At 54.0% G+C, this 21,777-nt stretch overlaps 1 protein-coding gene across 1 annotated transcript; it reads left to right on the top strand.

The window, feature by feature from the left end:
• Positions 1-1,392: 1,392 nt before the first annotated feature.
• HES6 (hes family bHLH transcription factor 6) lies at positions 1,393-3,156 on the top strand. Its single transcript, XM_030327271.1, is given in 6 exon segments — positions 1,393-1,528; positions 1,604-1,689; positions 1,806-1,887; positions 2,109-2,309; positions 2,312-2,458; positions 2,461-3,156. Coding segments are annotated over 6 exon segments (669 nt in total). The 5' UTR covers positions 1,393-1,446; the 3' UTR covers positions 2,532-3,156.
• The last annotated feature ends 18,621 nt before the right edge of the window (positions 3,157-21,777 follow it).

Here is a 21,777-nt window from a genome sequence, read left to right as displayed (position 1 = left end):
CTGTGAAGGTTGCCTAGGCCGGTGGAGCAGGGAACAGGCCGGGATCCCCAGGGTGCTGCCCTAGGGCGCGGGCCCCACCGACCATTCACCCCACCCGCGGGGAGGCCAGTCTGGCAGATGGGCGGCCCGCGGTGGGGGCGGCGGTCGTCTGGCGGACACAGGCTCACCCGCCCTCCGCCGCCGGACAAAGCGGGGCCTAGACAAAGGCGCGGCCAACACCTGTCGCTCTTGGCTCGGCCCCCGCTTTTCTCCACCGAAGCGGCTGCAGCTGCCAACTGTCATGGGCATCAAGTTACGGGGACCAGACGGCGACCTACGCGAGCCTGGGCGAGGGGAGGAGGGCTGGGAGAAAGGGAGCCGAGGGGGAGGGGTGGCGGGGGACGAAGGAGACTGCCACAGGGAGGGGAAGCCAGGACGAATGAACGAGAGTGGGGACCAGGGAAGGACGGGCGAGGAGCGGGGAGGGCTAGGAAGAGTGGGCGCGGCGGGGAACCAGGGCAGGGTGTGTGTATGGGGGTGGGGAGGGGGAACTGGGAAGGAGGACAGGGAGATCAGAGGGGGACAGGGGAGCGAAGGCGATTAGGGGGACATGGAGAGCTCAGGGGGACAGCGATGATGATTAGAAAAGAAGGGGCGGCTGGTGGGGGCGTGGTACCAGAGAAGGAGCGGGGGAAGGGTGACCAGAGAAGGAGCGCCCCGAAGAGGAGGGGCGGTGTCGCCGGACCCGCCCCACTAGGATCCCCGCGAAGGCGGAGGGCTGTGTCGAGGGTCGAGTCGGGACCCACACTTCCGCAAGAAAGTCAACGGAGTCCTGGGTCCCGCTCCCAACCCCAATACCCCATGGGTCTCTATCTCTCCGGGGTTCCGCAGCTATCCCAACCCGGACCCTTAGACCTTCCCAGGTCCAGAGACCGCGGCCTTGACTGTGGTTCTGCCCTCCACAATCTAGCACCCCGACACTCGGGCAGGAGCGCTCCTCTCCGGAGGCACCTTGCACGAACTAAGACAAGTGTGAATGCACGAATGAGCTCCTGCTCCCACGCACAGCAGACCTGGGGGCCCTGCTCAGGTAGGGAGGAAAACAAACGCACCCCCAGTCACAGCGCACCGGGTCACCGCCCCCTCGGGTGCCCCAAGCCGCTGGCTTTGAGCGGAGGCCCGGCTGGGGGCCCCGCCCGCCGGCCCACGCCCCACCAGCTGCCTGTGGACCCGGCGGCGGGGCCGGACAAAGCGCGCCGCTCCCATTGGCCGCGGCGCGCCTAGAAGCCGGCGGCTCCAGGGCCGCGCGGCCAATCCGTGCATTGAAAGGCAAATACGGGGCTATAAAAGGGGCGGGGCCTCGGCCGGCGGAAGACGCGAAGGAGCGAGGGCTGCGGCGGACCCAGCGGCGCGCTGCGAGGGGCGCGGGCGCTCGTCGCGCTTGCGGCGCTCTGGGCGGTGCGGGTCATGGCTCCGCCCCTGGCGCCCGGCCGGGACCGTGCGGGCCGAGAGTTTGAGGACGCCTGGGAGACTCGGGGGGGACCGCAAGGTGCGGGCCGGGGCCGCAGGGCGGGCAGGCGGGCGGGAGGCCCGGGACCTGGGCTCAGTCGCCCGCTTCCCGCAGGCCCGGAAGCCCCTGGTGGAGAAGAAGCGGCGCGCGCGGATCAACGAGAGCCTTCAGGAGCTGCGGCTGCTGCTGGCGGCGCCGAGGTGAGACGGGCGCGCGGGCCGGCGGGCGCCCGGGGGCTGCTGGGCGGAGAGCGGGGGGCGCGGCCCTGCCCGGCCTCACCGGCCCCCCACACGCCCCCTGCGCTCCCCCCGCGCAGGTGCAGGCCAAGCTGGAGAACGCCGGGTTGCTGGAGCTGACGGTGCGGCGCGTGCAGGGCACGCTGCGGGGCCGGGCGCGCGGTGAGTGGCGGTGGGGCGCGCGGGCGGGGGCGCGTTCGCCCGGCCCGCCCCCGCCTCGGAATGGGGTCTTCCCCGCCCGGCGCCCCGGGACAAGCCCGCTGGCCCGGGGCTCCTCCGGGTCTCCCGGGTGGCCCTGTCCCCGCGGGCTGGACCGGGCCTGGCACCGCAGTCGCTGCTTACCGGACGGGGCGCCGCTCTCATCCCTCCCACTCCCGGTGCAGAGCGCGAGCAGCTGCAGGCGGAAGCAAGCGAGCGCTTCGCGGCCGGCTACATCCAGTGCATGCACGAGGTGCACACGTTCGTGTCCACGTGCCAGGCCATCGATGCCACCGTCGCCGCAGAACTCCTCAACCACCTGCTCGAGTCCATGCCTCTGCGCGAGGGCAGCAGCTTCCGGGATCTGCTGGGGGACGCCCTGGCCGGTCTCCGGGAGCCCCTGGGCGAAGCGGCTGGCCCACGGGAGGGGTCTTGGGGTCCCCCTCTGCCAGTCCCCCGGGCCCCGGCGACGACCTGTGCTCCGACCTGGAGGAGGCCCCCGAGGCTGAACTGAGCCGAGCGCCTGCCGAAGGGCCAGCTTGGTGCCAGCAGCCCTGGGCAGCCTGACCGCTGCTCGCATAGCCCAGAGCGTCTGGAGGCCTTGGTGACTAACGCCGCCCCAGGTTTGCAAGGGTGGGTGTGCCTTCCCTTGCTCTGTTTCCAGCCTCCCTGGGGACAGATGTGGTGGGGCAGGGGCCTGAATGTCTCCCGATCTGCCTGCCCTCTTCCTCCAGTGAGTGGGTTGCAGGGCAGTCCAGGATGACCAGCCCATTCAGGCCCCTATCCCTGTTTTCTTAAGCGAGTATCTCTTGGGGACCCCCCAGCCCCGGGTTGGGTTGAGGGTGGGAGCTGCAGGCCGCAGGAAGAATCCTACAGAGCTACCGCGGTTCTCCAGGGACTGCAGTGTGCCCAGGCTTCCCAGGTACTGTGTGGATCTGGGGCAGAAGTGCTGAAACCCTCCTCCGTGCCGGGCACTAGTGTCGGGGACAGAGGGAGACCTCGGCCCTGGCGGCCCTGGCCTGAGCAGAAGCTTGAACTTGCCACTTCATTCAGGACACGGTGCATTCATTCAGGACACAGGAGGCAGGTGCATTCCCCAGCATTGCCAGTCCTCTGCCAGACAGAAGCAAAGCCTCCCTGAACGCCTTGCATTTATCACACTTGGAGTTTGTGTATTAGGTTACCAACAAATGTTCCGTTTTATTAAATAAAGGATTTGGAGTTAGTTACCCTTCAGAAGTATGACTGATGTGGTGTCTTTACTGAGTCTAATGTGTAAATACTAAACTAGGAAGGGCATTTTTCTTGTATCTAATGCTGGTGGATGTTTCTAAAACCTCTCACCCTTTGTCAGCAAAGTGAGGAGTAGACTGGTGGTGGAGACGAGACCCCCCGTGCGACTTCTCACAGTGGATGGTGCGTCCACCTCCCTGGGAGATGGATACCACCGGCATGGGGTTTGTCTCCAGAGTACTAAGCACCAGGGAAACAGCCTGTCCCGGGACCATTCTCTGGTACACGAGCTCCTAGGGGATAAACTCATTCCTACTTCCTAGCCATGGGTGTTTTGGAAGTTTCTTTCAAGACCTGTGTCAGGATCCATGAGCATGATGCAGACTCAGTCTCCCCGTGTTAGGTTGTGGGTTGCCCCTCTCCTGACTAGAGGGAGCTGCCCCCAGTGCCAGCAGTTCAGGGAAACACGGAGGACCCTCCCGGGGCATGGCTTGAAGTCTAGAGCGCCATGGCTCTGGGCAGCTTGGGCTGAAGATCAAAACTGCGCCCAAGAGGCCAGGAGCCTTGGAAGGAGGGCGATGGGATGGGCAGTTGGGGAATGGGGAGCTTGCCCTCCTGGGCTGGGGCAGGGCCTGCAGATAGCATGTGGTCAAGTTGACAGTCACGTCCACAGGTAGCCCAACTCAGTCGTCTCCTCCTCCAGGACCCAAAGCAGCTTGGGTTGCCAGTGCCCAGACTGGGGCTGAGGTGTGACGACTCAGGATTGTCACCTGGGTCTCCTCTCTGGTTGTGCGCCTTTGCTTCAAGAACATCTTTCTCAACAGCCCTTTTACAAAAGCCCCCCAACAGGTCCTGCCCACCAGGAGGGGGGGTTCACATTGGCTCCCCTCTGGTTCAATCTCAGATCTCAGCCACTAGCCTACATAACCAGATGCACCTTATTTTTATGCAAATATATATATATATATATATATATATATATTTTTTTTTTTAATTTACATCCAAGTTAGCACATAGTGCAACAATGATTCAGGAGTACTAAGGAGTCCTTAGTGCCCCCTTACCCATTTAGGCCCATTCCCCCTCCCACAACCCCTCCCGTACCCTCTGTTTGTTCTCTACATTTAAGAGTCTCTTAGGTTTTGTCCCCCTCCCTGTTTTATATCATTTTTGCTTCCCTCCCCTTACGTTCATCTGTTTGTGTCTTAAAGTCCTCATATGAGTGAACTCATAGGATTTTTGTCTTTTCTCTGAATGACTAATTTCACTCAACATAATACCCTCCAGTTCCACTCATGTAGTTGCAAACGGCAAGATTTCATTCTTTTTGATTGCCGAGTAATACTCCATTGCATATAATACCACATCTTCTTTATCCATTCATCCATCGACGGACATCTGGGGCTCTTTCCATACTTTGGCTGCTGTGATAGCACTGGTATAAACATCAGGGTGCACGTATCCCTTCAAAACAGCATGCCTGTATCCCTTCGATAAATACTTAGTAGTGCGATTCCTAGGTCGTAGGGTAGTTCTGCTGTCTTTAATTTTTTGAGGAACCTCCATACTGTTTCCCAGAGTGGCTGCACAGTTTAGATGCACCTTATTTTTAGCGACTGGGGATGAGTTGGTGGGATGGGGTCGGAGAGGCAGGTCCATAGGAGAGGTCTCAAGAGGGATGGGAACATTATTCCTGGGATTATTTTAGCTGTCCCAGACAAACTGACATAGGAGGTGTCCACAGAGACACAGATGGAGAGCAGGTCCCCCTGCAAAACCTCTGTTGCATGTGGCTTCTAGCAGCACACAAAGGCCACTGTGATGAGCTCTGATGCCATTGAGGGGGGACTGTTTTGAAGCATCAACTCCTTCCTCTCATATGCACACTTGTCACATTCTCCCAGAGGCCCTGGACTCACTAGGCTGAAGAAGAGGCTAGTGCTTTCAGAACAGCTACATCCCTTCTGGAGGCTCGAAAGTGAATCCGTTTCCTTTCCTTTTCCTGCTTCAGAGGCCACCGACGTTCTTTGGCTGGTGGCCCCCTTCCTCCAGCTTCTAAGCCAGTAACAATGCATCTACCTTTGTGCCTCCCTCTTCCTTCTACTTTTAAGGAACCTCATGATGATATTTGGGCCCACCGGGACAATCCAGGAGACTCGCCCTGTCTCAGGGCCCTCAATCCTTAATCAGGTTTTGCAACACCTCTTTTGCCATGTAAGGTGACACACTCACAGTTTCTGGGAATGACGACACGGACATATTTGGGGGACCATTATTCTTGCCCAGGCATTCTACCTTCCATCAAGACACGGTGTGGTGCCAGCCTTCCACACAGCCGTTGGATTCGGTCCCCTCCGACCTCTCAGGGGCTCTGCTGCATCACTAATCCCTCCTCCCTCTGGATCATTCTACAAAGCTGTAATCTCTCCGTCTGGAGAAAGAGGAGACACAATCCCCCTGGACCTGCCATCCCTGGTTAGGCTCTGCCTCGTTTTTCTGCTCTAAAGCAACATTCCTTAAAAGCACTGTTTACACTAGCTGTCTCCACTTCTGCACCTCACTCCCCTTCTCTCCTCTGCAGTCAGGCCGTTCTTCCCCTCCGCTCCAAGGAACCTGCCCTGGCCAAGATCTCCAGCGACCATTTCCAGACCCGGGGATTCTGTCTCAAGTTTCAGCTTGCTCAACCTTCCTTCAGTGAAGCACTCCTCCTGGGTTATCACTCCCTCCCTCCCGAAAGTCCACTTCAAAAACCCCCAATCCTTCAGGCTGTCACTGGCCATCCTCAGTCTCCTTTGCTGACCAACCTCTGAATGAGGGCATACACGTTCAGGACTCTGTGTCCTTCCCTGTCACCCCTGCCCTGGCCCATTTGGCTTGTTCCATCGTGTGCCCTTGATGCAAAGCCCATCTCTATCCTTGTCGGCCCCTCTATCCTCAGGTCCACTCAACACCTCCACTCAGACGTCAGATGCGCATCACAAACCATAGCCAGAGCACAGCCGACTCTCAGCCCCAAACGCACCGTCACTGCGCCAGTCGCTGCCCCTTCACGGCACCCCACTGACTATGGACGATAACCTATACAAGCCACACTCTTTTCCTGTCACCTCCCCTCCACTCAATCAAGTGCATGAGCCCTACTCCAAACTCCAGTTTCCAACCGTCATCTTTCCACCGGCAGAGGGCTAGGCACCCTCATCTCACCTTTAACCTGGACTTGGGCAGCGGGGCTAACTCGCCTCCCCACTCCCATGTGGGGCGTCTGGCAGCGGCCTTCAAGGCCGGACCAGAGACCAGCTGCCTCCGCGGATCCTCCCTCCCGCAAGTTCTGCTCTGGCCTCGGGCCTTGGAGAGAGAGCAACCTGAGAGCGGGGGTGCGGCCAGTCTCGCTCAGGCGCCGAGCGCGGGGGAAAGCGGCCTGATTTGGGAATGAGCGGCGGAGCTCCGGGGGTCTCGGGCCGGGACTCCCACGGCGCGCAGCTCTCGGACACGCCGCACGGACTGGGAGGAACTCCGGGGACTTTTCCCAGGCTTTCTGGAGGCTTTCTTCGCTGGGCCTGGGGGCCGAGATCTTGGCCGCGCCCCCGGCCCCGCCCCGCCCGAGGCGACCGAGGAGCCTCCTGGGAGATGTAGTTCTCGTCCTTCCACTTCCCCTTCCGCGAGGCCGCTGCAGGCTGAGCCGGGACCGCGACTCCCAGAGGCCTGCGGGCCCGGAGGCCACGCCCCTCCCGGCGAGCGTCCCGACCCAGGTGCCGGCCAGGATCCTCGCGCCGCCGGGTAAGTGGCCGTGTGGCCGGTCCGTCCGGAGTGCCGTCCCGTCGGCAGCCCTGGCACCAAGAGAGGACGCGAGGCAGGCGCCGGCGCCCCGCAGCTCGAGCCGCGCGTCCGCGTGTGGACGCGAAGGCCAAGGGCGTCTCGGCCGGCCGGGCAGTCGCTGCGCGGGCCGCCGCCCGGGGTCGCCGACCGCCGCGGGTCCCGGGAGGCCGGGGGTATTGAAAGAGCAGCCAAAGCCACCAGCGACGGGGGTCGAGAAGGAGGGGGTCGTTCCAGGCTGTGGAACGGAAGCAGGTTTGTTGAGGAGGGGGACACGAGCCTTGCTGACGGTGCCGGAGACCGAGCCCCGGCTCCGCGCAGCCTTCACTCTCCGCCTGCGCTGAGCGAGCACCTGTTGTGTGCTGCGGTCCGAGACACACTGACCGGGCCCCTGCTGCCGTGGACCCTTGCATTCTCTAAAGACGGCCGAGAGCCCACGGCGAGCCACTGGCCACCGCACACTGCCCAGAGGTAGACAGTGGCATCGCTTTTGAGAGCAACCGGGGAAGCCCAGAGCTTATCAGATTATTAATGTCTGTCCTTGGGTTTAGATGGGTCTAGAAGCGATAAGGTTTTAAACTGGTGACCGAGAGGCCTCCTGGATTGTCGTGGGAGCACCCAGGCATCTTACCCGGCTAGACCTGCGCTGCTGCGTCGTTGTCGTTGCCTCGCTGTCCATCTGCCATCAGCAGATGACACTAGGGGTACCGTCTTCTTGCCCCTCCGGATCCTGCCCCGCCTTGACCTCGGAAATCTGCTACGTGCCCTTAGACATCCAAGTCAATAAGCATTCCGTGGACCTTGTCACCCCTCACCGTCGAGCTGGCTCCCAAACCTTAAGCTCCTACCTTCTGTCTTACCCACTCTCTCCAGCCGAACTTGTTAGACCTCGCTGGGACGTAATCACTGTCCTAGTTTCCTTCACAGCCCAGTTTCTTGAAAATAACTTCTGTTCTCATTGTCTTCACTTCCTCACCTGCTTGCTTATCACAGAATTTCACCTCGGTCTACATTTCCCATCACTGTACTGGAAACTTCTAGAAGTCTCTGAGGAAGCCCTTACTGCCAAGTAGACCCTTTAATTTTCTTCTGCCTAAATATTGCAGCATTTAACACTGACAGTAACCTCATGCTTTTTAAAACCCCCGGCCGGGTCTCGTGTTCTTGCTTCCTCTTCAACCCTTCCTTCTCAGATCTGAGACAGCTGTCAGCCCACCCTTTAAGTGTTGCCGTGTCCTGTGTCCCTTTCTGTAGCCCACTTATCTCTAGACTACAATCCGTATGATCCCTGTGGCGTTCCCTCCCGTGTGGCTGAGTCCACACTTGACTTTCGGCCCAGCTGGGCTCTCTAGAGCTCTCGTGGGGTTTATCCAGATGCCCCTGGCTGTTGCCTTTCGACACCCACAGGTTCTAAAGACACAGCAAGTGCAACCTGAGCTCTGCTCTCCTGCAAAACCCGTGCCTCCTGTCGTGTTCCTCAACCACCCAGGGCAGACCCCTGACAGGGAGACACCTCCTCGTCCTTCAGCCCCCCCACCCCACACAATTGGCGTCCAGGAGCCATCAATTCTCCCTTGTTAATAGCGCTAATGAAGGCATGAGTGAATGAGTTTGCATCTTCCTTGTCCCCGCTGTCCCTGCTGCCACATTCTTATTTCAGGTTCTTACCTCCCACCTGGAGAATGGGAATGGTCCTTAAGAAAACCACACCCAGTCTTACCTCCTGAACTTCGGTCCTTCAAAAGCCCGACCCTGCAGATTAGCAAAGTGTGGGAGGCACATGACTCCCAGGGGTCCGCTCGGAGCCCCACCGCCAGGCCCCTCTTCTCTGCTCCCACCCCCTTGCCTGGGGTGGGACCGGCTGCCCCCCACCGCCCTGCAATCCTCTCCCGTTGCCTTCAAGGTTGGGAAGGTTTTCCTGGTCACCCTGGTTAGAGGCGGTTTTCAAGTTTCTTTTGATGCTGTATTTCAGACAACGTTTACTTATTCTTTCACAGTATTCGTTGGATACCTGCTCTTCGTCAGGCATCATTCTCATTGCTGGAGATAAAGCTTCTTCTCAAGCTCATACTGTTATGAGGGAAACAGACCAAAAACACACGATATGGCAGGCAGTGTTCCCGGCCAAGAAGAACATAAAGTGGGTCGAGAGGCCGGGGAGTAATGGTGTGGAAACAGGGTGCAGGTTTAGGAAGGCTGGTTAGGCCACCTGTCTGGTAGGTTTCATCCGAGCAGAGAACGGATGAGGTGAAGGAAGGAGCAGGCAGCTCTCCTGAGAAGGAACGTTCCAGGGAGAGGAAGTAGCAAGTGCAAAGGCCGAAAGTGGGATGTGTGGGGCCAGTTCCAGGGCCGGTGCAGCTGGGTCCCTACAGTCTTGTAACAGGTGCTCCTTGGGGCTCGTGGGGGTCTCCGTCGGTTAAGCGGTTGAACGTCTGACTTGGTTTCGGCTCAGGTCATGATCTCGTGGTTCGTGAGGGCGAGCCCCGAGTCAGGCTCTGCGCTGACAGCTCAGAGCCTGCTTGGATTCCCAAGTCTCTCTCTCTCTCTCTCTCTCTCTCTCTCTCTCTCTGCCTTTCCCGCTCTTCCTTTCCCTCCCCTGCTTGCTCTCGTGCTCTCTCTCTCTCTCAAAATAAATACACTTAAGAAAAAAATGTTCCTTGTTTTTTCTGTATTTCTTTCAGTAATAACAGCAATACCATATGTTCATTAACAGCAGGTACCAGGAGACTCTGTGCGTGATCTTGTCCGTTCCTCACATGTCACGGTGACCCTCTGGGGGAGGTATTTCTTACTACTCTCCGTTTTACAGATGAGGAAACTGAGGCTCAGATAGGTTAAGTAACTGTTCCCAAACTAGATTTTTATTTTAAAAGCAATACACACCCCCAGGAAAAGGCAAGCATTACAGAAGGCCTGCCGTGGACAGTCTGGGTCCTCCTTCTCTCTTCTTGCCCCATACCTTCCTCCCTCTCTCCAGGAGTCCCCACGGTTAACAATTTCTTGGGTGACCTCTTTGATCCTTCCCATGCATCTGCAAGCATATGTATCTGGGAAAAATGTCTTTTTCTTTTTCTGCCAATGGGACCATTCTGTACATACGATTCTGCAACTTTTTTAACCCAACAGTAGGATCGTCTATTCAGCGCTGTGGACCATGCCCCCGCTGCGTGCCGAGCAAGCACTGTCCTCGGCACCAGGGACACAGTAGTGAAGAGGAAAAGCCCCTCCCTCACGGGGCCCCCCTGGCCCACCACGTGGCCTGGGGCAGAGCCTTCTTGCCCACATTAACCTCACCAAGGGTGTAGAGAGGGTTTCCGAGGTTTCTCCAAGACCGGTACTCAGCGAACATCCTGTGTACTTTGCACATGCTTCTAGAATTAAAGTGGCCGGGCAAATGGTATGTCGTTGAAATTGTCAGATCATTGCCCTGAAAAACTGTCTGCGTTACACTTCCGCCTTCAGCAGAGGAGGGGAGTTTTCTACACTGTCTTTATTTATTTTTTTTTTTATGTTTATTCTTGAGAGAGAGAGCACGAGCAGGGGGAGGGGCAGAGAGAGAGGGAGACATAGAACCTGAAGCAGCTCCAGGCTCCGAGCCATCAGCACAGAGCCCCATGTGGGGCTCGAACCCATAAACCCCAAGATCATGACCTGAGCCGAAGTCGGACGCTTAATTGAGCCACCCAGGCGCCTGTCCCATCTACACTGCCTTTAGTGGCAGACATCCCTATTTCACTGATTTACTACCATGAAAAAAAGTTTGTTTAGGGGCGCATGGGTGGCTCAGTCGGTTAAGCGTCCGACTTCGGCTCAGGTCATGATCTCACGGTCCGTGAGTTCGAGCCGCACCTCAGGCTCTGTGCTGACAGCTCGGAGCCTGGACTTGCTTCGGGTTCTGTGTCTCCCTCTCTCTCTGCCCCTCCCGCGCTCATGCTCTGTCTCTCTCTGTCTCAAAATAAATAAAAACATTTAAAAAATTTTTATAAAAAAAAAAGTTTAAGGGAAGAATATTGAATTTAGTGGGTGCCATTGGCATCTGTGGAGATAATCACATGTTTTCTTATTTTCGCCCTTTTGCCTATCAATGTGGAGTATTTTGTGATTGGATTCATCCATAATGAGCCATGCTTCTGGTTTTAACCCAACTGTAGAATCGTCTTAATGGGGTCAAGGTCTTGCTTAATTTGGTTTGTATATAATTTTATGTAGGATTCTTTTAATAGACTTGATTTTTTTTAGAGCAGTTTGGAGTTCATAACAAAACCGAGCAGAAGATAGAGATTTCCCACGTACCCCTGTTCCCACACACACATGACTTACCCCCTGATCAGTATCCCCCACCCGAGTGGTCCTTTTGTTGCAGTCGATGAGCCCACCCATCATTATCCCCCAAAGTCCCTAGGTGACACTGGGGTTCACTCTAGGTGCTGTACATTCTCTGGGTTGGGACAAATGTCGGGCACATAGTGTGTCCACCACAGAGTACGATACAGAGCAGTGTCACTGCCCTAAAAATCCTGTGCTCTGCCTGTTCATCTCTCCCTCCCCGCAGTGTCTCACAGTCACGATCTTTTTCACTATCTGCAGAGTTTTACCTTTCCCACAGTGTTTTGTAGGATTTTTTTGCATCAGAATTCCTACGAGGTATTGCTCTGTGGTTTTTTTGTAAGTGCGGTCTTCCTGATTTGGGTGTCTGTGTTAAGCTGCCCCTCTGAAAAGATTGGGAGTCTTGCTGTTTGTTTGTTTTAAGATTTTATTTTTGAGTAATCTCGACACCCAACATGGGGCTGAAGCCCACAACCCTGAGATCAAGAGTTGCAGGCTCCACTGACTGAGCCAGCCAGGCGCCCTGGGAGTCTTGCTTTTATTCCTGTGTGTTCTGGAACAGCTTAAATAGCATTGGAATAACACAGTCCTTAAGTTCTGAAAGTGTACATAGAGAGTGCAGTGGCAAGAGGTACGCTAATTTTAAAAAGTTTGTTTTTAGATAGTTTTTTTTAAAGTTTATTTGTTTTTGAGAGAGACACAGCATGAGCGGGGGGAGGGGCAGAGAGAGAATCCCAAGCAGGATCGGCCGCTGCCAGCACAGAGCCCGACTCGGGGCTTGAACTCACGAAACCTTGAGATCATGACCTGAGCCGAAACCAGGAGTCAGACCCTTAACCAATGGAGCCACCCAGGTGCCCCAGAGGTGCACTAATTTAAAAAGTTTTCTGTCCGGGCACCTGGGTGGCTCTGTCGGTTAGACATGAGACTCTTCAGCTCAGCTCAGGTCATGATCTGTCCGTTCGGCAGATCGAGCCCCACGTGGGCTCTGCGCTGGCAGCTCCGAGCCTGCTCGGGATTCATTCTCTGTCTCTCTCTCTCTCTCTCTCTCTCTCTCTCTCTCTCTCTCTCTCTCTCGCCCTCTCTCCCCCTCCCATGCTTGTGCTCACGCATGCATGCTCTGTCTCTCTGTCTCAAAAGAAATAGACATCAAAAATAAAAAAAAGCTTGGGGCGCCTGGGTAGCTCAGTCGGTTAAGTGTCCGACTTCAGCTCAGGTCACGATCTCGCGGTCCGCGAGTTCGAGCCCCGCATCGGGCTCTGGGCTGGTGGCTCAGAGCCTGGAGCCTGTTTCCGATTCTGTGTCTCCCTCTCTCTCTGCCCCTCCCCCGTTCATGCTGTGTCTCTCTCTGTCTCAAAAATAAATAAACGTTAAAAAAAAAAAAAAAAAAGCTCAAAGCGATTGTCTGCATCGCTCCCTGTAAGCCTTTCCAAGGCATCTGATTGTTTCTCACTCCCATTTCCTGAGTGACATGGGGCATCTTTTCTCAAGCTTACCAGGTATTTGTGTTTCCCTCAGAGCCAGGTTGGGTGCCCCGTCTACACCTCCAGAGGTCCCTGAAGGTACGGTGTTGGGAGTGCGGGAGCACGAAGGAAACCCGAGAAGGAAGTGGAGGGCCCAGGCAGCCCGCATGGACCCGCATAGGCCACTCAGGCAAGGCTCGAACCACAGATGGATCCAAGGCTTGACAACACCCCTCCTGCTGTTCGTGGGATGCGACGGGCAGGGCAGGAGCTTGGCCAGGGAGGGAAGCGGCCCCCAGCAACGGGCCGTCCGGGCTTCCATGTTTTCACCTGGCCTCTTTTCCGTGTCACCCTGCACAACGGCCCCGGGGAGCTGGCCACCTTCGGCCATTCTTCCTTCCATAGTCTGTGCGAGCAATAAACGGAATCTAGAAAGGGCTCGCGACTTCCTTAGTAGCACCTCTGTCATCCTGTGCTGGACAGAATGGAAGGAAAATGAGGCAAAAGGGGGTTGGTGGGGGGGGGGGGGAAGGCAGGGCCCACCCGATTTGGGGAGCGAACCACAGATCTCCCCTTGCCCGGGGCCAAATTCTCTTTTCTGCCCCTTGTCTCCTCCAAGGCTTGATGGAGCCCCTGGAGGTTTGCCCACTTCTCCTTCAGGATGTTGTATCCAGATCTGCCCCAGTCATTCCACCCGGAGAAACTCCAGTTGGAAGAGCTCTCAGATGGACCAGCAAATTCTAGAGGACTGGAGCTGCCCCAACACTGTATTATGGAAATTTCCAGCGGTACCGTTGACATCTTCCTCGACTTTTATCACATCTGGGCAGCCATCCGTTAATCCATTTTTATTCTTGATGCCTTCAGAGTAAATTCCCCTCCAACGTTAACTAGCATCCGTTATTCGCAGTCTTTTCCTTTGGATCCAAAACTTACAATGAAGTGCCCTGCTTGTAAGGGAACATCTGCTGAGTTTTGACAAATCTGTACAGTTTTGTAACTCAGACCCTACTGAGATACCGGTAAGAAAGTTCTCTCATGCTCCTCAGACAGTCCCCACTCCCACCCCGAGGCAACCAGTCAGTACCCTGCCTAGCAATACTGGAGCACAAAGCAAAAGGAAAAATCAAATTTGTGCTTAATTTTTTTTGCAGAACAATAAAGTAGGTGAAAAGCCGTTGAAAAATTTTAAACTAGGCATATTAAAATTAAAAATATTTTGAAGTTTAAATATTTTATTTATATAAAACCAATTGATGATTTTACTTAACCAGGTTTAATGGAAACAAACAATATTTCCAAAGTTTACTACTTATTTTCAGTTGGAGAGAATTGCCGGATTAATTTCCCTTTTTTTTTTTTTTTAATGTTTGTTTATTTTGAGACACAGAGAGCGTAAGTGGGGGAGGAGAGAGAGAGAGAAAGAGAGAGGGAGACACAGAATCCGAAGCAGGCTCCAAGCTCCGAGCTGTCAGCACAGAGCCTGACTCGGGGCTGGAACCCACGAACTGTGGGAACGTGACCTGAGCCGAAGTCAGAAACTTAACCCACTTAGACACCCAGGTGCCCCCTTTGGATGTGTTTTTAATGTGGGTTTTCGAACAGAGGCAAAAGGCAGCACCTGGGTGGCTCAGCGGGTTAAACCTCTGATTTCAGCTCAGGTCATGATCTCGTGGTTTGTGGGTTCGAGCCCAACATCGGGCTCTGTGCTGACAGCTCAGAGTCTGGAACCTGCTTTGGATTCTGTGTCTCTCTGTCCCTCCTATGCTCATGCTCTTTCTGTGTCTCTCAATAATAAATAAAAACAAAAAAGCTTTTAAAAAAAATGGCTAAAATGATACATTTGCTGTTAGGTATATCTTACCACAATAAAAAAATCAACAAAGGAAAGTATGAACTGAACTGAATGTAAACACCCCCAGGCCCAGGATTCCAATCCCTGGGCATGTGCCATTGGGGATGGGTGCCAGTGTTCGCCAAAAGACACGCTTTGGGATGTTCCTACCGGTAGTATTTGTTAGAGCCTCAGACTGGATACGACTCAGCTGTTCACAGATGCCAGAACATGTTCGTAAGGAACCTGCATCCACACCAGGGATTATCACACAGTGAGAAGACAAGGTCAGGTCCGCCTGCTAACAGTTCACATGAGTCTCACCTACATGGTGCTGAGCGAAAGAAGTCCGGGTCGGAAGAGCGCGCACTGCGTGATTCCATTTATATGAGGTTCAACCCCCCACCAAATGAAGCCGTGGCCCTAGTGCCAACCGTGGGACGTCGTGACTGAAGTGGTTTCTGGGCGCAGGAAATATTCCGTGTTGCGATCTGAGTCCTCGTCGGCGGGTGTATTTACTTTGTGAAACTTCATCAAGGAATATACTTGGATTCAGTGTGGATTTCAGTAAAAAAAGTTTCCTAAAAAAAAAGAATCAAAGAAATCGACCATTACAAATAGCAGAAAATTAGGTACTGGGTGGAAATAAAGTAATAAAAATATTTTTTATCTAAAAAGTGAATTATGGTGACATATTTATCAGTGTCTTAAGTGGATAAGGTGTAAAAGTTTCCTAGTACATTTATTTTCCTGGTTAAATGGTCTCAGAAAATGCTCAATCAAGTCTCACTTGTGAAAAGTCAAATATATCAATAAGTAAGACGTGTATGGCTCATCTCCGTGCCTGAGATGAGGTCCAGAAAATCCTTTTGAGGAAGTGAGCTCTGAGCTGAGTTTGGGGCCTGGGAGGGGGGGCAGCCATTTGAGGAGCAGGAAAAAGTTGTTCTAATCAAAGGGAACGAGGGCCCAGTCTTGAGGTCCACAGAGCCCGCTGCATCCTGGAGAAAGGGAGGAGCCCAGGGGTCAGGGCCACAGTCAAGGTTTGAAACTCCCAAGGTCAGAGGTACTCATGCCAATGCCCAGTGAGACAATGGAGGGCCTCATAAGCATAGCAGGGAATTTGGATTTTATGCTACGCAAATGGGAAGCAATTGAGAGACTTAAAGCAGGGGAGGGCAGTGGGCGAAGTTATGTTTTAAAATGATCTCTCTCCCTTTCTGGAAAATCAACTGTAGGAGGACAAGTGTCTAACAGAGAGGAGGCAGCGTGATTTGCCTCAGGAAAATGCAGTCATGCCTCAGAGATCTTGGGGGTTCGCTTCCAGACCACCACAGTAAAGCAAATATCACAGCGAAGTGAGTCCAGTGAGCTCACTGGTCTCCTGGTGCACATGAAAGTTGTGTTTACACGACACTGTCGTGTGTCAGGTGTGTTAACAGCTTCATGTCTACAGGAATGTACAGACTTGAGTTCAAACGTATTTTATTGCTAAACAATGCTAACCATCATCTGAGCTCTCAGTGAGTCAGAATCCTCTTGCTGGAGGAAGATCTTGCCTCGATGTTCACGGCTGCTTGGTGGCTGTGACAGTTTCCTAAATTAGTCAACAACGAGGTTGGTCTGGTACATCAAGTGACTCCTCCTTTCGTGGACGATTTCTCTGTGGCACGTGATGCCGTTTGACGCCATTTTACGCACAGTAGGAATCGTTTGACACCGGAGTCCGTCCTCTCAAACACAGCCACGTCTCTATCAGCTAAGTGTATGCATCTTCCAAATCCTTTGTGGTCACGTCAACAGTCTTCACGGCATCGTCACCGGCGGCAGATTCCGCCTCAAGAAACCACTTCCCCAAGAAGCAACTCCTCCTCCGTCCAAGATTTCCCCCAAGACCGCGGCCACACATTCAGTCCCATCATCAGGCTCCGCTTGCAATTCTGGTTCTCTTGCTGTTTCCACCCCATCGGCAGCGACTTCCTCCACGGGAGGCTTGGACCCTCCATGTTGTCCGTGTGGGTTAGAATCAACTTCTTCCAAACTCTTGTGAATGTTGGTATTTTGACCTCTTCCCGTGAATCGTGAATGTTCTCAATATAAAACATAGAGAGTGGTGAATCCTTTCCAGAAGGGTTTCGGTTTACCTTGCCCAGATCCCTCAGAGGAATCACGATGACACTTGTAGCCTCATGAAATGTAAAGACTTGAAAGTCAAAACGACCCCCCGATGCACGGGCTGCAGAATGGGTTCTGTGATAGCTGGCAGGAAAACAGCATTCGTCTCGTTGTCCTTCTCCATCGGAGCTCTTGGGTGACCCAGTACGTTGTCAGTGAGCACTAATATTTTGAAAGGAGTCTCTTTTTTTGTTCTGAGCCCTGGGTCTCAACAGTGAGATTAAAATATTTGGAAAACCACGTCGTGAACAGACGTGCGCTCATCCAGGCTGTGCCATTCTGCCTACGGAGCACTGGTGGAGTATATTTCCCATAATTCTGAAGGGCCCCAGGATTTTCCGGACGGTGAACGGGCACTGGCATCAATGTCAAGTCCCCTGTCGCACCGGCCTCTGGTAAGAGAGCCTGTCCCCTGGGGCTCTGGAGCCAGGCGTTGACGTCTGCTCTCCAACGTGAAAACCCTCGATCATGTTTCCTTCCAGCAGAAGGCCGCTCCGTCCACACCGCCCGTCTGTTGTTTAGGGCAGCCGCCCCCACCTTCATCCTGCCGGGTCTCCCGGAGCACCTGCCGCAGCTCCGGCACGAGCACTCGCAGCCTCACCTTACACTTGCACTTCTGTGTTACGGACACGCTTCTCTCCTGAACCAACCCCTGCTCGCTCCAGACTTTCCTCCGGCAGCCTCTTCACCTCCCGGCCTTCACAAGGAGCGCCAGGGCCTTGGTCTGGGTTGGCCTTTGGCTTACGGGAACGTTGTGGCTGGCTGGGTCTTCTATCCCGACCACCAAAACCTTCTCCGTACCAGCAATAAGGCTGTTTCGCTTTCTTACCATCCGTGTGTTCGCTGGAGTGGCCCTTTTAATTTCCCCGAGAACTCATCTCTCGCGTTCACAACCTGGACGACCGTTCGGTGCGAGAGGCCCCGCTTCCGGCCTGTTTCAGCTTTCCACCGGCCTTCCTCACCGAGCTTCCTCATGTCTGGCTTTTGATTGAAAGTGGGAGACGGGCGACCCTTCCTTTCACTTGGACACGTAGAGGCCATCGTAGGGCTGTTAACTGGCCTAATTGCAGTATCGTTGTGTCTCGGGGAACAGGGAGGCCCGAGGACAGGTGGAGACGAGGCAGTGGCCGGCGGGGGGAGCAGACAGGACACACACAGGACATTTATCGATTCACTTTTCTGACTTATATGGGCGCGGTTCACGGTGTCCCCAGACAATGACAGTAGTCACATCCGAGGTCACGGGTGACAGATCACCACGACAAATATTATAATGAACAAGTTTGAAATATTGCGAGAATTACCCAAATGCGACAGAGACACAAAGTGAGCAGACGCTGTCGGAAAATGGTGCCAATCGGCTTCCTCGGCACAGGGTTGCCCAAAACCTTCAACTTGTAAAAACTGCAGTATCTGTGAAACACAATAAAGCAAAGCGCAATAAAATTAGGCATGCCTGTAATGGGCTTGGTCTGGGGTCACAGTCACAGAAATGGGATGTGGAAGAATCGCGGAAGTGGAACAGGTAAGATCCACCTACTGAACTGGCCGTATGGCGTAAGGAAAAGATAGGAACTGAGGCCGGTGCCTAGGTTGGGCAGGAGCCACTGGGCAGATGATTTGAGAAAGACTGGCGTGAACAGGTTTTGGGGAGAAGGCAGGAGTTGTGTTTGGCATATATTGTAAATGGCATCATTTGAGATGCCCATTAGACATCCAGGTGGGGCTGCTGAGTGGACAGGTGGGGATACAGGTATGTCGAGTTCCAAGAGGAAGCCAAGGCCAGAGACATGCACGGGTGTGCCATCAAAACACAGACGTATTTGGGGCGCCTGGGTGGCGCAGTCGGTTAAGCGTCCGACTTCAGCCAGGTCACGATCTCGCGGTCCGTGAGTTCGAGCCCCGCGTCGGGCTCTGGGCTGATGGCTCGGAGCCTGGAGCCTGTTTCCGATTCTGTGTCTCCCTCTCTCTCTGACCCTACCCCGTTCATGCTCTGTCTCTCTCTGTCCCAAAAAAAATAAATAAACGTTGAAAAAAAAAATTAAAAAAAAAAACAAACACAGACGTATTTAAAGCCAAAGAACTAATAAAGACGGTTTTGGAAGTGAATAAATTGCAGACCGAAGAAGGTCCCGCACCATGCCCTCGGGCAGGTCAACGTTTAGATGAGGAAAAGCCAACAGAGTGAATCTGAAAAGGGGCGTTCCGAGTGGGCCACATTTCCCTTCTAGTATGAAGTGGGTGGGGTTCCAAGGCTTCTGGGCTTCTTTCTGCCCTGAAAGAAGGGTCTGTCCTCCCGTGACATGGCTCCAGTCTGCAGACAGAGGGCGCAAGCAGGAGAGCACGTGCCCTTCCATTGCCTTCTAAGGACACTGACATTTTTCTAATCGTGAAAAGGTCTGCGGCTCCCCCACTGAGTTAAAGTCATCCTTTTTGCCTTTAGGACCCCTTGTGAAATGACCCCAAGTTAACTTGAGACCTCGAGTCCTACCCACCCACCCACCCAACTCCTCTCCATTCCTTACGGAGCTGTGAACACGGGGCTTATTCATGCCATTGTGCCCTGCCCTCTACCCCAAAATGAATCTAAAAATCACACCTGACTTTTTTTCTTCTCTTTTAGAGAGAGAGAGTGTGTGTGGGTGGGGGAGAGAAGAGAGGGAGAGGGAATCTTAAGCGGACTCCATGCTCAGTGCACAGCCTGATGCGAGCCTTGATCCCAAGACCCTGGGATCGTGACCTGAGCTGAGATCAAGAGTCGGACGCTCAACCGGCTGAGCCACCCAGGTGCCCCCACACCTGACTTCAAAGGCCCCAGGTAGAAGGTGTCCAGTTCAGGCCCCCTGACAGCCAGCCCTTTCACCATTTCTGTGCACTCCACACAGGCACTCAGGCACCCACCCACACCCACCCACACACACACACACACACACACACACACATCCCTTGTATTTTGAGCATGTTCCTCTCCCGCTAGCAGATGCAGGAACTATTTCTGGCCCAGTGTGAACTTCGAGAATTACTAACCCTGTTCCTTCCTGACCTTCCCCCAGCCTTAGGTGCTTATCTTACTCACGTGCTCGTGCTCATCGGTTCTCACCTGAAGATTCAAGGGGAGCCCTCTGCAGACCTACCCAACAGGCAACATTACTTTCCTCAAAAGGCTAAGAGATTAGATCAAATTATCATATGCAAAGCGCCTAACTAGTGACAGGCCCGCAACAGGCACGCGGTGTTCTAAGTTCTCTTCCCCTTCTTCACAATAGGCATAGTAAAGTCGATCACTTTTTCACAGTGTGAGAGACTTTTTCTGACATTGATTCAAACTTCCCCAAACCAGGGTTGCTATAAAATCCTTCCCACCGCCCTGGAAGACAACGGTTATTTGTGGTTTCCAAGCCGTCTTTCATTTTCCAAGCCGTCTGTCACAGTGCACAAAACAGGTGTGGTTATCAGGCTGTTCAATTCTTACGGCTGCCCTTGTAAGGGCCCCCACATTTCGCAGCTTAAAACAATCACTCCGTTTTGTTCATATTTTGTGGGTCAGGAATCCCACAAGGGCGGGGGCTTGACACTCGAGATCCTTGCTGTCTGTGCACTTGGCACTTCCAGTGTTTTCCCTGGGAATCTCCTTAGCCAGATTCTTCAGTTCATTGGGTACATTTTCTATTTCCCACAATATCGTGGGTAACGGCTGTGCTGAATGTACGTAACAATGGTATTCTTTCCTCCACCTTCCTCACTTTTTGTGAAGCCCTCATTTACAGCCTCCAGGCCCATCGGGGGTGGGGGGCCTCCCACAGTCTTCTCCAGGCCCCTCTGGTTACCTGCTGACCTGGTCCCAAAGATAGTCCCTTATGTTTTGGGTTTTTGCACCTGACCTTAGCCAAAAGGCCGAGAAGTGACGTTTTGGCCTTTTGATGTGTCAGCACTCCCCGTCAAATTCCTCTTCCTGGTATTATTGTTGTGTAATCGATTACCCCTAAATTTAGCAGCTTAAAAACACTGCTTACTTTGCTTGCGATTCTGTGGGTTGGGAATTCTCAAAGGGCTCAGCTGGGCAGTCCTGGCTTGGGGTCTCTCACGAGGTCATAGTCAGATATTGGCCGGGGCTGGGGTCATCTGAGGCTTCCTCAGGGATGGATGTCCTCGATGACTCACCCTACGAGGCTGGCAGCCAAGGCTGGCTATTGGCTGGGAGCTCGGCTGGCATCGCTGAATACAGCGCCCATCTGGGGCTTCTCCAGCACGGTAGCCCCGGAGCAGCTGAACTCCTTAGTCGCTGACCGACTAAGTCCCCAGCAAGTGTCTCCAGAGCATCAGGCAGAAGCTGCATGGCCTTTTAGGACCTAGCCTTGGGAGTCATACAACGGCCCATCTTCCATTCTCTACAAGTCAAAGCTGTCACAGTTCACCCAGGGCCATGGGAGACGACTCACAGCCTACCTCTCGATGGAAGGTGGCAGGGATACATTTCAGAAGAGCAGGAGGGATGGGAGGTATTGTGGCCACAAACTGGAAAATATCATTGGCCACACAGGCAGCTGATAACATCCTGGGACATCAGGTACTCCCTTTCCTTGTCTCTAGACAGCTCAAGTTCTTAAAATCCGAAGTTATGATTTTTTTCTAAGAGCAAAATAGTCAAGTAGGCTTGGGCAGTCCTGAGCAAGTACCCAGGGGGCGTCACTCTTGGCTCCAACCTTCCTCATATTCCTGAGGTAGGAAGGCTGTGTCATGCACTTTGAACTTCAAAAATGGACATAGTCTTTCACTCGTTCATTCATCCAACCAATGTATACGAGCACCTATTACGTGCCAGGTGCTCAGGGTACAGTTATGTGTAGGACCAAACATGGCTCCTGACCTCCACCTGCTCACATTCTGACGGGAGATACGGTTCATCCGCGAAATGATGACATAAACGACTGTAAAACTGTAACTATGACAACAGCTGTAAAGGGTGCTTGGGGCACTCAAGAAAGGTTTTCCTGAGGAATTGATGACTCAGCT

Source organism: Lynx canadensis, chromosome C1 (assembly GCF_007474595.2).
Source record: "Lynx canadensis isolate LIC74 chromosome C1, mLynCan4.pri.v2, whole genome shotgun sequence".
Classification (NCBI taxonomy): Eukaryota; Metazoa; Chordata; class Mammalia; order Carnivora; family Felidae; genus Lynx; species Lynx canadensis.
The sequence above is the reverse complement of the archived record's forward strand: the minus strand, read 5'-3'. Positions and strand labels throughout refer to the sequence as shown.